Source organism: Nicotiana tabacum, chromosome 3 (genome assembly GCF_000715075.1).
Source record: "Nicotiana tabacum cultivar K326 chromosome 3, ASM71507v2, whole genome shotgun sequence".
In the NCBI taxonomy this organism is placed as follows: Eukaryota; Viridiplantae; Streptophyta; class Magnoliopsida; order Solanales; family Solanaceae; genus Nicotiana; species Nicotiana tabacum.
The window spans coordinates 106,870,002-106,885,767 of record NC_134082.1 but is presented as its reverse complement, the minus strand read 5'-3'; the positions used below and the strand labels follow the sequence as shown (position 1 = coordinate 106,885,767).

Here is a 15,766-nt window from a genome sequence, read left to right as displayed (position 1 = left end):
TGCTTATGTGGAAAACCATGCATGATGGATTGTGGGTGGGAAGGTGCTAACGTTGGACGCCGCTATTGGTGTTGTATGAACAAGTTGTACAAGCAACCCGACGAACCTACTTGTGAATTTGATGAATGGGCTGAGGAACCATGTTATCAGGAAAGCTACAGGGATAGATTACAGGAATTTCATAATATGTTGTTATACCAGCATAGAATACAAAAGGAGGGAGATAGAATTATTACAGAAATGAGGGAGAAACTGAAGGAGGTGGAAGATAAAAAATGGAGAGCAGAATGGAATTGTGAAGCACACAAGGAACGCAACGAAAAATATAAACGGGAACTTGCGGAGGTGAAGGCAAGAGTGAAAGAGTTAGAAGAAGAAAAAGAACAAATGGAAGAACGATTTAAGTGGTTGGAGCGAAGAATAAATGACAACTGAGGATGGAGCATTGGCGTGTATGTGTTTAGTGTCATTTTCATATGTCATGTATTTTTATTATGTTGGCATGTTATGTTTGTGTTTGTGTTGTAGTAATGTTTTCCTTGTTTGTTGTACTAAATTTTATTTTAATTTAAGTGGAAGTTAAGTTTAAGTTGTTGTGTTACTATACCAAATACTATAAAACGAAATGAGAACTAAAAAAAAGTAACTGTCATATTCGACTAAATATTGTTGTTAATGTATACAAAAATATTATTTACACCAAAAAACATAAAAATGGAAGACCGAATCAATGTGTCCCGCATCCGGTGTGTCTCAAAGTAGCCGTTGGCCTGAGGCGCATCCCCTGTCGCCCGGGTACGCTATCAGGATCATCATCATCAAGTCTTCTCCTTATGGCCGGATGCGGCACAGGATGACATGTACCGGTGGTGCTGTCAGGTCCAGTAGAAGGCTACATAATAATATCAAACTTAGTATAGAAAACTACATAACAATTCACAAAAATTTATATTGTCTTACCATAATCGTGTCTGGATCCTGAATGTAGTCATCTGTCGCAGCATCGCATGAAGCCTAAAAAAGTAAATTAATAAAGTTAAAGAAAATAAATAAGTTATAGTAAAAACAATAATAAAATAAATACTAATAAACTCATACCTGCGCATGTGATGAGCTGCCATAACTCAGTCGGTGCCCACTATCAAAATCTCGGATCGGTCGAGACTCATCAGTGGTAGACGGGCCAGGGAAATATTTACCCAACTCCACTCCTTGAAAATCCGAGCCCGTGATCAAGAATTGACCCGATGGGGTCACCTGCGACGTCCTTGGAGTGTCATAAATGCCAAGGCTGTAAGACGGCATGTCGGTCTCATGCATGCCACCTCCCATATCAGCAGCAACATCATCAGCAGGAGCCTCAAAGCCCCCTTGCTGGGGACCTCCTCTCCGCCCACGACCACATCGTCCAACATCAGCAGGTCGTCGTGGAGCAGCAGCAGCTCGTCGGCCACCACCCCTTGGCATACCACGACCTCGCTGGTACGTGGCTGGGTCAACATAATCTGGCTGGTGTGCCAAACGCTGATCCGATCGGCCTCGCTGCAGTGTCTGGGCAGCCACATCCATTAAGCGACGACTATAGTCCTGCATGATCACAGGATCGTGGACATAACTCTGCATCTCCTGCCCCATACGATATACGGTATGCAATCCAATCGCCTGCACAAAAGTTTTTAATATAAACTACGTATTTGACTAGAAATTACTATTAATGTAATTGATAATAACAGAAAACATACCAGAGCCTCATGTCTCCCGGCGTATGAGACGTACCGACCATCTACCTGATGAACTGGGTTCCCGATAAAAAGTCGGGAAACAGTGCGGTACCATTCCATATAAACTTCGATAGGAAAGTGTTGCGGAGCTGGGGTCAAGTCCCCTCGGCTGTCCCAAATACCCAACTGCGCTATCAGCCAATCAATAAATGTGTCGTCCACTCTCATCCGATCATCCCTCTCATAATGTAAAGGATCCCATGCAGGCCGAGTCGGTATAGACTGCGGAAATCCAAACTGACGAAATACTCGCTCTGAGGCATGATGCTCAACAATATCGAGGCACGTGAGAGGGACGGAAGCCCTCCAAATATGGCGGCCGTGCGTGCAATAAGCTGGCAGTGTACCTATCAGCTCTTCGCTGTACGACGTCCAGATGAACTATCAAATAATAACACAAACCGTTAGTATGCGCAACACCTAGTTAAGCAATAATTGGTAAGTTTAGTTAGATATTCACCTGTGCATCCTCCAGAAAATCAAACACATCCCTACAAAAGGGGAGATTATGATGGCCATGATACTCTCGTGCAAGTCTACGACGCAATACCCACCTACAAGCTAGAGGGAGATCAGGAATATGTACATTAGCCGGTAGCTGTGGTAGAGGTGGCCGAAGTTGCAGAAATCGCACCCACACCCAAACCTAAAACACAAAGTTGACGTAAAGATTAACTATAACAAGGTAGAATTGTAACTAAACGACAAATTATTTGAATAAGTTGTCACCTGTAGAAGTGGCAGAAAGCCAGAAACGTCTCTCTGTGTGCCCATGGATGCCCGGCACATCTGCATGTACAAAAAAGATAGGACAACACCACCCCAGCTGTAGCTGACTGTATCATCGAAGTCCGCAATATGATGCAGAAAACAGAGGCTCACTAGGTTCCCCGAAGTGTTCGGGAACAAGACCCCCCCAAATAGAAGGAGCAACAACAGCCTCGTATATTGCTCCACATCCACCTCCGCTGAGTCGTCGGTGATAGTATCGTGGATCTGCACCAAGTGGTCTCTAATGGGGACCAACTGCATAAGATTGCTCCCAATTGCTACATCTGGGTCCTCGGACCTGAAGCCCGTGAGCCTGTGCAGCATATCCATATATGAAGCCCGGTTAAAATATCTCATATTCCCAGGCAGTAAAACTGGCAAGCCATCGGTGGACAGGCCATATAAAATCTCGACGTCCTGGAGTGTGATGGTGGCTTCGCCGATGGGCAGATGGAAAGTGTGCGTCTCCGGTCGCCACCGCTCAATCAACGCCGTGATCAAATCATAGTCGAGCTGTATCCGGCCAATGCTAATGATTCTATATAATCCCATCTCCTCCAGGTGATGGACCACACGGGGATGTAGAACGCGGGGAGGAGTCAAAAACTCCCACAATAAATCCACTCTCCTGCCCCGAAAAGTCTGCGTAAGCAACTCTCCCCCCATATATGCTCGGATCTATGCTGGGGCTGTAGGGGTAGTAGCTCCGACGTCCGAGGGCCGGGATGTATAGGTGCATCCATGTCGTCAACTGCAAATTCATAATTTTTAATAACTATCATTAAAATTTATGTGTGTTTTTTATAATTTAAATTCATATTTTTTAACAACTTAATTGTAAAAATTATATATATACTTATGGGTTTCGTGCTAGATTTTCTGAGGCCCAGTGGTACCAAACTATCATTAATAATTTTATGTTTTTTTAATAATTTTTATTCATATTTTTTAATAACTTAATTGTAATAAATTAATTGTAAGAATTATATATATAATTATGGGTTTCGTGCTAGAATATAAGATAATTAAACAATTACTACACAATACTACGCTACAAGGCTCTACATTTTACTACGCTAAAAGGGTCTACGTTTTACTACGCTAAAAAGGTCTACGTTTTACTACGCTAAAAAGGTCTACATTTTACTACGCTAAAAAATAATCTAAACTAAACGGCATAAAAACACATAAATATACATGAGGATATTAACAAACACATTTTTTAGACTAATTTACATATTTTTATACAACACTAAAATTAAATTCGGATAAAATTTAACATGCTAGTTTCGGAAAAAATAAACACAAACCGAAATAGAACACATACAAATCAAGTAATATGCATTGTTATAAAAGTGTCAACTTAAAATAAATCGAAATACCTCGATTTAGAATTTTCGGAATGTAAATAGATCGAAATTTTGACTCCGGAAGAGTGAATCCACAATAACACGAAGCTCTACTCGACAGTGGGACCACCAATATTCAACTTTTATGTGACGGGGGGACCCAATTTTTTTTAAAAGAATTGGGGCAGAATCGGTGGTGGTGGTGGTGGTGGTGGACCAGAAATGAGAAATGAGGGAGATGGAACGAAGAAGAAGAAGACGGAGGATTTTTATTAAGGGGTATAGCGCCACTATTAATGGCGCTATGTGTTCAGGTAATAAGGGGTATAGCGCCACTATTAATGGCGCTATGTAAGGTGTGTCAGTATAACGCCACAAATAGTGGCGCTATATAGTAACGGTGCAGTTAACGTTACTGTATAGCGTCACTATTTGTGGCATTATATATAGTTTGGTAACTTTTTTTTTTACACTTATTTACGTATTTTGAGTAAAAAAAAAAACCACATTTTGGTTCCGCACTCTATAATAGGACGCGAATTGCCAAATTTGGATGCCTCCCTCAATTGTCCTACCTATTACATTGTTACATTAACATCTTCGTAGTTCGTACCCCTGGTGTCTAGCCAACACACACTATATGCACGCTTTGGTAACATAAAGCTATATTTGTTGTTAGAAACTATAACCCTCCATTAAAAGGAAAAGATATTATTTCTTTATTGGTTCGTTAAAGAAAATGATATTTTTTTAAATTTAGAAATAATTTGACTTGAACTTTTCATTTTACTCTTAATATCCTTTTTTATAGCAGCACAAATTTTATGTCATGATTAAGATTACAAATTTCAAAAAACTTATTGGAATAACATATGTAGAAAATTATAAATTTTAAAACTCTTTCTTTATTTTTTAAACTTCATATCCAATTAAACTATATCATGTAAATGTAATTTGCATGTGTAGCGGCAGCTATATAGGGAGAGAATAGGAATAATAAGAAGCAAAGTTACCAAAATTGGATGCCTCCCATACTTGTCCTAACTCCAAAATTAAAGTACTTATTTGCCAAAATTTGGATGCCTGTCACTTTGTCCTCCCTATAACATAGATTGTGTATCTAGCCGATACCCAATTATGTTAGCTACCAGACAGTCAGCCTACACATAATCCCAAACCTTACTATGGCCACAACACTATATTTCCTATTTCCTACGAGTCTACGACACAAGACCATATATCACATATTATTTCGTGGTTTCAAATTTTAATAATTCTCCAAGAAGATATCATTTGTTATATTTTTTACTTCTCACTCCTATAAACTAAAACTAAATCATTGAGACAGGAAAGGGCCAACATACTCGTGCATGCCAAACTTGGTCTGGGACATAAACATCAGTTTTGAGGAGCAAAATAGTAGCCACAAGTTGCACAATCCAAGTTAACCATTTATTCTGAAAAGAAATTGGATGAGGATATAATTGATTTAATTCTTTTGGACTTATCTTTCCCTGTCCTCTAACTATTTATATATATATAAAAGAGGGAAAATACACAACTAAAAATATCTGTTTACCGACGGAACAGGATCGCCGGACTTTTTTCCGTCGATATTCCGAAGGACTTTCCGATGGAGTCTCTCGGTACTTTTGAGCTTTTTAATTTCTAATTTTTTTAAAAAAGAACCGACGGACTTCTGTCGGTAAATAATGATATTTTGACCGGTCAAAATTTAAATGGCGTATCGACAAACTCCGTTGGTAATTTACCGACGGACTCCCTCGGAACATTTTGTATTTATATTTTTGAATTATTTTTTTTAGGTACTGACGGTGTTTCTCGGTACTTTTAAAAAAAAAATGAAAAAGAAAATAAAGTTATTGACGTAGTCAATCCTACTGCATTTACATAATAATTTGAATTTTGTTCTTACAATACCGATGGACTTCCGTCGGTAATTTAAATATATAATCTTATAGATCATTATTTTGTATTTTTTATTACACAATACCGAAGGAGACTGTCGGTAAGTCCCTCGATAAGTATTTACTTAATTATCTTAGTGGTTGATTAGCCAATTTATTGAAATTTACACTAAGTAGAGGTAATACACTACTTAAAAATATATTGGTGGAAATTAGCTTAGTAATTTATAATCACACAAAGTAAAAGTAAATTTGTAGTATCCTTAACTATATAGATTAACCTATACATTAATAATTACACACTAAGAAGAAGTGTATCAGTTGTTTCCGTAAGAAATATTAGTGATAGTTTATCTTATAAATTGATAATTACCGTAAGTAGAAGTGTATTAATGCATGGTCTCCTTAAGTAACGTTAGCTTAGTAATTTATATACACACAAAGTAAAAGTAAATTTGTAGTATCCTTAACTACATAGATTAACCTATACGTTAATATTTACACACTAAGAAGAAGTGTATTAGTTGTTTCCGCAAGAAATATTAGTGATGATTTATCTTATAAATTGATAATTACTGTAAGTAGAAGTGTATTAATGCATGGTGTCCTTAAGTAACGTTAACAATTAGTGAACTAGTGGTATCCTTATATAAGTAACGTTAGTGATTGATTAGCCAATACATTGATAATTATACACTAAATAGAAGTTTATTAATGATATTTGTGAGAAATGTTTGTGATTGTTTATCTTTAGTTTGATAATTAAAGTAAGTGGATGTTTATTAGTGGTATCGTTAATTAATATTAGTCGTATTCTAAAGTAACGCTAGTGATTCATTAGCCTATACATTGATAATTATACTAATTAAGTATGTATTAATATAGTCTTAAAAACTATTACTGATTCATTATCTTATGCATTAAGAATTACACTAAGTAGGAGTGTATTAGTAATATCAGTAAGAAATATTAGCGATTGATTAACTTATAAATTGATAATTACATAAAGCAGATGCATATCAGTGGTATGCTTAAGTAATGTTAATGATTGATTAGCCTATCTATTAGTAATTACACTGATTAAGTAAAAGTTTATCAGTAGTAGTCTTAAGAACTATTACTAATTGATTAGGTTATATGTGAGAAATGTTAGCGATTAATTTGGTTATAAATTGATAACTACAAAAAGTAGCTACGTATTAGTGGTATCCTTAAAGTACATATATATTAGAAGTATATTGGAAGTATTCTTAGTTCTCACAGTCAGCAAAAGTGTATTAGAAATATATCAATAAGAAATGTTAGTGATTGGTTAGCTTATAAATGGATAATTACAGAAAGTAGATGCGTATTAGTGGTATCCTTAAGTAATATTGATGATTGATTAGCCCATGTATTAATAATTAGACTAATTAAGTAGAAGTGTATTAATAGTATTCTTAAGAACTATTACTGATTGATTAGCTTATACATTGAGAATTACACTAGGTAAAAGTGTATTAGTAATACCAGTAAGAAAAATTAGTGATTGATTAGCCTATACACTGAAAATTCTACTAAGTAGAAGTGTATTAGCAATGTCTTAAGAAATATTACTCATTGTTTAGTTTATAAAATGATAACTACACTAAGTAGAAGTGCATTAGTGGTATCCTTAAATAATATTAGTGATTGATTAGACTATTAATTAATTACGTGAAAGTGGTTTAGTAGTAATTAGCTTGTAAATTAATAATAACATTAGCTTACGATTTATTTTAAATTATTAATATTAATTTTATTGTTAATTAATGCTAAAAGATGAATTCCCTTGAAAATATTACAATATATATATATATTATTTATTACATAAATATAGTTGTAAAATTTTACTTCCCTTTATTCTTAGTTATTTTTTTAATATCTCCCACCTTTTATTTTCACTATACGTTCCTTTCCCCCCATTTTTTTGGTTACCCGCTTACACCCAGTTGTTTCCCTTTTTAGTTTTAGGTTTAGAAATCTAAAATCCACCATTTTCAAACCTTACTTCAACTAAGACAAACCATAGACAAATCTCTCCAGCTCTCTCGCTGTGAGTTGCGTCTGATTTCTAGCTTTTGCTTTCTCTCGCGGTTCGCAACAGGTACGATCTCGATCTCCCCCCTCTCTCTCTAGCTATCTATATTCTGCTCCTCTTTTCTATTTCATCTCTCTCTCTCAATCTTCTGCTCCTTTTCTTTGTGTGTTCATCTCTTGCTCTTTAAATGTTTGGTAAGTTATTATTGAAAGAAGATGTGCACAAATGGGTTAGGATTTTTGATACAATCAAAATTACTGAAAGAAGACAAAGGAGATTGCAATATTGAAGACAAAGTTGTTGGCTCCCTGCAGATTGCGGGAAGTAGCGCAGTCGGCCATAGTTGTTCCATCTTTGTCTTTTACTTCTTAGCTTAATCAATTTACTTTTTTTTTTTGAGTTTTGCAAGCCTTTTGGTAGTTATCTATCACACGCTTTCTTTTCCATCCCATCCAAAAGAATTAATAGTGTTCATACTTACTTTCACGTAACTTAAATATCTACTCTACTGGTTAGTCATACAGGTTTTTTACCGATTTGCTTTGGTGGGAAAGTTTACTCTAGCTTATGTTTTTCGGGTTAATCTGACATGTAAAAGATTCAATTGCAGCGAATCCATTTGTCCCCAACAAACCATCAAAGAACAACAATCTGGAGCTCCATTTATATGTACTACCCCCTTAAAGGTATGTCTAACAATTTGGAGTTCCATGTTGATGGACTTTCTTTTGAGTCTGGATACATTTTTATTCCCTGGTCTCAAAGTAATGTAGATTCTTTTGTTTTCCGAAAATTAGGTGTACATAAGGCTGTAAAATAATATATATATATATATATATATATATATATATATATATATATATATATATATATATATATATATATATATATTTGACTCTCACAGTTGGATTCATTCTTGATTCTTCTACCTTAGTATCTTATAAAAGGCTAGAGTAAGAGATGATTCTAATATGACAAAGTAATATAGAGCAAGAAAATATTATCTAGAAAATAATAAATTTGTTGTTTGTATATGTAGATGGAACATCGTATGTGGATGTACGATAGGAATATTCCTAATCGGCGGGGTTTAAGAGATGAATTTGTACAAGGTATTGATGATTCTTTTATAATGATTGTCTATATACCAAATTTTACTTTTAATGTAGAATCGATATAGAGAAGCAGTGGAAAAGTTCGCTAGGAGTCAGCTGACCGATGAGCAAAGCCAGCCAATCATGCCATCGGAGGAAGGAACTCTCCCATTGTGGTTGAACGTGGTTGGAGGCGTGTATAAGGGTAGAGCATACAACCTTTCCTCCGAGCGCAATTTTCATTGCCTCGCGTGTGGACTGCAAGGTATATACCTTTTGGTTAATAAGCTCTTCTTTTTGAAAGCTGTGTTTCAGAGTCAGTTAAAAGAATAACATATTATGGAAATACAACCTTTTGGTTTCATGTGTTTACATGTATGGTTCAGTTCGGTTGTCAAAAAATATATGGCTTAGATAACTATAATGTCTGTTACTTCAATCAGGTTTTTTGTAAAGCAAATATTGTGAATTAAACTATAATGGAGAAGGTGTCGCATATTAGGTTCTAGCATAGCGCAGTATATGTTTTCTTGCATGTTAGTTTACCCTTGAGAAGTCAGAGATCGATCTTATTCGCTGCCGAGAGATCTGATTACTTTACTTGTTTTGTTCTTTTAGGTACTCAATGTTTTACGATATTTGCTTTTAATCCATGAATTTGGATTTCCCTTTCTTGATGTCTTTTCCAACGCTTAATATTTTACTAATTTTCGATGCGGAATAAGATTGACTAACTACGAATTATTTTTGTGATGCAAGTCGTTAAATTGTTTCTTGGATAATGTTATACTATAGAGGTTATGGTGAGGCAGTGATTCTTCTTGAATATGTGGAGATCTCTTTACAGATTTTCAATCTACACTTAACCACATGACTATTATGACTCATCTAAATGCCTTGTTCTGCACTCTTTGAATTGTAATAGTTCTGTGATATGCATTGCTGTAAAAATTTTGTACTAACTTGAGTCTTTATGCTTGTCTGATAGTATGTTCCTTGGTTGAAAATGCCCATGTTTTCTGTTTTTGATGCTTCCGTGTAGTGTAGGAATCAGGAATGTTTAGTCCAAAGTCATTGCATTGCCTTAAAATAGTGTTATTCAATTCTAACTCTTTGTGTATTTTTTCACTTCTCTTTTGTGGATTACAAGGTATTGGTACATCCGCCACCGTGCAAAATGAGGACCTTAGGAGATGTGTCGAACGATTCAACAACTTTCTAGGAACGGTGCAGATGAACGAGAAAAAAAAACATGAAGAGAAGATTAGAGACGCACTTAGGAATGACATTGACTCCCTCAAGGCTCAAGTGAATCACTTAATTGGCCTGCCCCGCTCTCAGCTAAAAAGCCACATTTATGAAGAGGATGAAAGTGACGGAAATAATACAAATGATGAATAAGATGAGGGGGAATCCGAAGATGAGTGATTTTATGTTTGGTTGGATTGTTGTTTAGTTGGATGTTAACTTTGAATGTTACATTTTGATGCTTGGTTGGATAGTTTTGATGTTTGATGGGATAGTTTGGATATTTGGATGTTTGATGGGATAATTTGGATGTTTGGATATAGTTTATAAAGTTTTGTTGTTGTTAAGTTGAGTTTTATTATGGTTGCATTTTAGTTTGTATTGTAATATTCTGCTGGCAGGTGGTACAGCAAAAAATAGGCACACCGTGGCAAAAATATACTAGATTTACCGAGGGACTTACCGACAGAGTCCGTCGGAACAATTATTCATTTTCAATACAGAATTCTTAATTAGCGAGGGAGTCCGTCGATAGACTTGAACCAAATTTTCAAATTTTGTTGAAAATACCGACGGATATCCATCGGAATATGACTTTATTCATATTTTTAATTTTTAAATTACAAAATTATGTCCGTCGGCATTATTAAATTATTATTTTTAATTTACCGACGGATATCCGTCGGTATTGATATTATTAATATTATATTATTTTATAATATACCGACGGATATTCGCCGGTAAGTAAAATTATTTGACCAAATGTTGTCAGAAATATACCGATGACTTTCCGATGGGGTCCATCCGTAAGTTACCGACGGATTCTGTCGGTACATTTTACCGAGGAAGGATTTACCTACCAACCACTTACCGACAAACTTCTACCGGTAAAGCCTTGTTACCGACGGACATCTGTCGATAACTTGCGTCGGTAAACAGGTGATTTTTAGTAGTGATAGGAGATGAGTTGGCACCTCTCTTTAGCCAAGGATCCTATTTATTTATTTTCTCTTTTTTTTTGGTTTTTCCTTCTTCTTTACCTGTTTCATGCTTTTTTTTTGCTTTCAAGATGGAATTAGAGGAGACTTAAGTGCCTAAATAATTAGTAAAGTAAATGGGATGGAAATAAATGATGAAAGAACGTTACTTTACAAGGCTTTTTTTTCATCTTGCTATTCTTTATTGCATTTTATGAATCCATAAATATTGTTAAAAGTTACGTTTCATCCTCAAATATAGTGAACTAATTAGTTGAGAAAGTGGAAACTATTCTTAACCAATGTATTTGTTGGCACAAAATTCTTAAGAAAGCAGAAGCAAGAGTTTTGTGAATCCTCCATCATTGAGACGCCGATAGGAGCGGTGAATGAAGAGGCAGCTGCGGGACTCCTTTCGGTGGAAGTAGTAGAGAAGTTGCGGATAAAATAGCAATACCAAGAACAACGGTATCTAGGGCATTTTATATTTAGACAAAGAGTCATTCATCCATCCATTTCACATGAGAGTTGCGACTTGTGAGCACAAGACAGGCCATGGAAACATTTCTTCTTCTTTATCCTCATGTATAACACGCAACATGATTGTCGAGTAATAATAATGATTACCAGAAAATTGAATTTAATTGATTGATGTGTGTTTGATGGTGAAATGAATATTCTTATGTTTTTTCTTTTTTAGTTTTGTTTTCAACCGACACCATCTTATTTAGTAGTAGTAATTCTGTTCACTTGAATTGACACTTAATTGTCGGATGCTGAGATAGGAAGAAGTTTTGTTATCAGTTGTGATATTTCAGTGGGAGCTCTTTGGGGTTGATTGATTAGCTGTTGAAAAGGTTCAAACTAAATGTAGCATACTCTATCTATAGTAGAAAGAATTAAGTATTATCTTTGTGCATATATGTTGATACTATATAGATCGACAAAGAGAACCTTCTGTGATTGAGTCGCATAACTTTTGGTTTCCCATTTGAGATGTTAAAACATACGGTTAAACGAGTTATATTTTCCTTACTTTTTCTTTCTCTTGGGACTTCATTTTTCATGGGAGGGGAGAAAGTTGATTTTAAGGCATAAGCTTATATTTGCAATTCTGTGTTTCGAGTATTAATTCAAAGGCACACGGAAAGATTTATTGTTTTTATTTGCTTTAAGGATGAGATATATAATGGGAAAACAAAGGCCAACTAAGAAGGATATTATAGAGTTAAATTGCAAACTGATTTTCAAGGAAGAGCTTCCGGAAATTTCAATTAGGAATAGTCATAAGCTTATGCTGAGAGAATTAAAGGCCAAAAATATGGGGAAAAGCAACTTGCATGAAGATGAGCCAGAATGTAAGAATGCGTTAACCGGCCTGGTTGAGTCAATGACTAGGTTCAACTCATTTGGATTACCAATTGCTTATCCAACAAAACTGTGCATCCTTTTCTTTTCTCTTTTCGTTGTTCCCTCTCTCCGTATTTGTTAGTCCTTAATTCTGTTTTGTTGTTCCTTCTCTTTTTCTATTACTTTCCTTTTTAGTTAATCTTCTCAAACAAATGTCCATAGTCCAATTGGTGCAAAGGCTTTTGGCATCTTCTTGAATGTTGAGGGATTTCTCAAGGAATGTTAAAAGTTTCTTTAAGGCTCGGATATTGTACATATATTTATGAATGACTCCTTGATTTGAAGTTAAAATATTTGAAGTTGAAATAATTGTACACTCAGGGGTCGTTTGGTTTGAATATGGCTTATGCCGGGATAAGTTAAGTTATATTGGTATATAAGTTATACTGGGATTAGTTATACTTGAATTGTTTTTTATCCATTGTTTGATATGTTGTATTAAATATGACAATTGCATAATTTGTAAGAAGAATGTATAAGTTATACTGGTGCTAATTATCCCATCCTCTATAAGGTATAAGCTATCCTGGTATTAATTTTAATCCTGGGATAACATATACCTAGTTTGCTAACCAAACGAAGTAGTAAGATGGTATTAAATTTTTATACCAGCATTATACCTTCTTATACCTCATGCCAAACGATCCCTTAGTAGTAAGTGGATATGTACTTCACTAGGCAAAAATAATAGTTTGTGAATTTTTAAGACACATGAGGGAATATAACCAACAATAAATTGGTCGTTTGGTTTTCTTTATGTTTTTAGTTTCTTTAGTTTTTATTCTTTGTTGAATAGTAAAAGGAATCTCACATACACACATATTTAAAAGTGAAATATTTTTCATATAAACTCTAATTTTCATAAAAATATTTTATTTGTGATTTAATCTGTTAATAAAGTTAAACAAATGCATAACCAAAAAGTTTCTAATCTATTCTATCACGACTAAACTTATAAAAAATACTATTTTTAAATTTACTGATATCTTTTACAATCATGCGAAGCGCGAACAAATTCACTAGTTCAATGAATATAGTTTTTGGATCATAAATCATATTGGCGGATCTAGAGTGTTGGGATGCGATCAACTCGACTCATTCATTAAATCTTAAATTTTTAATGAATTAATAAAAGTAGAGTTTGGTGGACCTTCAATGACGAATACAGAATGATACCTATAATCCATAAAAACACACTTAAGTACTGAATTTGCTATAAATTTAAGAGATCCGTCATGAAAAAATTAAATATTAACATTAATTTAATATGAGCATTACTCAATGGAAACACAAACAAACACTATAGGTTGGTCTGCCCCTGCCCCACATTTTGTAAAATCTTCCACTTCCGTTTCATACAATATATTTATGCAAATTTTTCCTTTTTAAGTACAAACAGAACATCTATATGCGTGTAAGAGCAAATGGTTTCACAATCTTTGGGGAGAAATTAAAAAATAGTCAGATTTGCAATTGGTCGTTTAAAAATAGTCCAGCTTCAAAAGTAATCGAAATTTAGTCACTTTTCATGTAAAGATAAATTTGAACGAAAACACTGTTCAAAATCCGGAAAATACACCAGTATATTATACTGGAGTTCCAGTATAAGTATGCTTGAACTCCAGCATATTATACTAGAGTTCCAGGATAAGTATGTTGGAACTCCAGCATAATATGATGGAGTTCCAGCATAAGTACACTAGAACTCCAGCATAATATACTGGAGTTCCAGTAAGTATAATTGTCCAGTATAATATACTGGAGTCAACAAAGTATACCGGTCTAGCATAATATGCTGGAGTTCATACACAGGTGCACCGAACTCCAGTATACTATATTGGACCGGTCTCTGTTGCAGCAAAATAGTGGCTATTTTTCATTGACTTCGTGAATACTGACTATTTTTAAATGACCAGTTCAAAAACTGGCTATACCGTGCTATTTTTACCAATCTTTGGGATGTGGCCTAGACAAAATTCCCACTCTTCTGGCCCAATTCGATGTTGTTGCAAACATAACATGGCTGAGACATGCAAACTGTTTAGCCCAATATGAAACAGATAAGTTTTTCCAAACATAGCTCAGATACTCCGCAACCTCAAATATATTCTAGTTCTATTAATTGAGGGAAAAATAGGTAGAAGGATCTCTACGCAATAATTATGTATACGGGTAAAATCAGCGGTAATGTCTACCCCGATTCCCTGATGAGAGCACGAAGAAGGAGCACGGGTCCGGGAGACTGCAATTGAAGTCAGAGACCCTTCGTAACGAGAACCTGGAAGAGTGAACGATGTATCCGACATCGAACATGGTAAAGCAACGCGCCCCGGGCCGAATGTAAGTTCTAGACCTCGGACGTCACAGTGAATTGTTACGCATGAGGGATAGAGGGCCGTGATACTCGCCCTCAACCGGATATCACGGCGCGAATCTCGTTCGATGTCGATTATGGGTCAACAATTACAGGAAAAAGAAGTTTTTATCTTTTTTAGACTTATACTAAGATTGAAACTCTCTTACTATATAAAAGGGAAGTTTTTCTTTTGTAACACACATTGTAACACGCAATTCAAGGCAATAAAAATTTATCTTTACCTTCTAGCTACTGTCAAGAACTTTATACTTGTTCTATTCTTCATTCAGGACTGGGTACGAACCGAGGGTCCAATCGAGGACGAGGCCATTGTTCAATACAAGATCAAGCTTGGTCATAACACCGCGATTTGTTTGATCATTTATTTCGTCTTTAATTCGTTTATCTGCTATGCTTAATTATTCGAGTTGAATTAAACCACGTATCCTTAAAACTGCGTACAAATTTAATTGTTACCTAATTTTGGAGTAGACAGTTTGGCGCCCATCGTGGGCCTAAGGATAATAGTGGTGATTTGATATGAATCTCCATAACACACCCTATTTTACGCATGTTCTTTGAAATGTTGATTTTAGGTCAGCCTAAAAATGTTAAACTCTCAGTCTGCTCACATAAACGTCGATGTTGAGTCTGGCCTTCACAACGAAAATAATAATTTGATGCCCAACAACGATGTGCTTCCTGCCGATCCCAACGATATCCTAGTTGCCGATTGGTCGATGCCAACTCGAAGGTGTCCATCAACGTCAATTTGTCAACTGATCCCGAAACA

General features: G+C 35.3%; 2 protein-coding genes across 6 annotated transcripts; one reads left to right on the top strand and one right to left on the bottom strand.

Annotated features, from left to right (window-relative positions):
* Positions 1 to 707: 707 nt before the first annotated feature.
* LOC142174939 (uncharacterized) lies at positions 708 to 1,830 on the bottom strand. Its single transcript, XM_075241394.1, has 4 exons — positions 1,743 to 1,830; positions 1,099 to 1,662; positions 961 to 1,014; positions 708 to 892 (listed from the first exon to the last, which is right to left on the bottom strand). The coding sequence occupies exons 2-4, from the start codon at positions 1,633 to 1,635 to the stop codon at positions 728 to 730; spliced, it is 756 nt and encodes a 251-aa protein (XP_075097495.1). The 5' UTR covers positions 1,636 to 1,662; positions 1,743 to 1,830; the 3' UTR covers positions 708 to 727.
* Positions 1,831 to 7,756: 5,926 nt separating this feature from the next.
* LOC107813038 (uncharacterized) lies at positions 7,757 to 10,577 on the top strand. Of its 5 annotated transcripts, none has more exons than XR_012707713.1 (5): positions 7,757 to 7,954; positions 8,499 to 8,574; positions 8,928 to 9,000; positions 9,069 to 9,247; positions 10,133 to 10,577. XR_012707713.1 is itself a non-coding variant. In XM_075249750.1 (5 exons), exons 3-5 carry the CDS (start codon positions 8,928 to 8,930, stop codon positions 10,381 to 10,383), a joined length of 498 nt encoding a protein of 165 aa, XP_075105851.1. In that variant the 5' UTR covers positions 7,760 to 7,954; positions 8,499 to 8,574; the 3' UTR covers positions 10,384 to 10,577. The 5 variants fall into 5 exon arrangements, 3 of the variants coding, with proteins under 3 accessions (XP_075105851.1, XP_075105852.1, XP_075105853.1); XM_075249750.1 differs by having other exon boundaries at positions 7,760 to 7,954; positions 9,074 to 9,247; XM_075249751.1 differs by having other exon boundaries at positions 7,761 to 7,954; positions 9,077 to 9,247.
* Positions 10,578 to 15,766: the final 5,189 nt, after the last annotated feature.

What these genes read in the sequence shown, in the direction of transcription:
- LOC142174939 (XM_075241394.1), bottom strand. Translation starts at nt 1,635, where the DNA reads ATGGGGCAGGAGATGCAGAGTTATGTCCACGATCCTGTGATCATGCAG. An exon ending in GCAGCTCATCACATGCGCAG is followed by an intron (nt 1,015 to 1,098) that starts GTATGAGTTTAT and finishes TTACTTTTTTAG; the next exon opens with GCTTCATGCGATGCTGCGAC. An exon ending in AGGATCCAGACACGATTATG is followed by an intron (nt 893 to 960) that starts GTAAGACAATAT and finishes ATTATTATGTAG; the next exon opens with CCTTCTACTGGACCTGACAG.
- LOC107813038 (XM_075249750.1), top strand. Translation starts at nt 8,928, where the DNA reads ATGGAACATCGTATGTGGATGTACGATAGGAATATTCCTAATCGGCGG. An exon ending in AAGAGATGAATTTGTACAAG is followed by an intron (nt 9,001 to 9,073) that starts GTATTGATGATT and finishes GATATAGAGAAG; the next exon opens with CAGTGGAAAAGTTCGCTAGG. An exon ending in CCTCGCGTGTGGACTGCAAG is followed by an intron (nt 9,248 to 10,132) that starts GTATATACCTTT and finishes GTGGATTACAAG; the next exon opens with GTATTGGTACATCCGCCACC.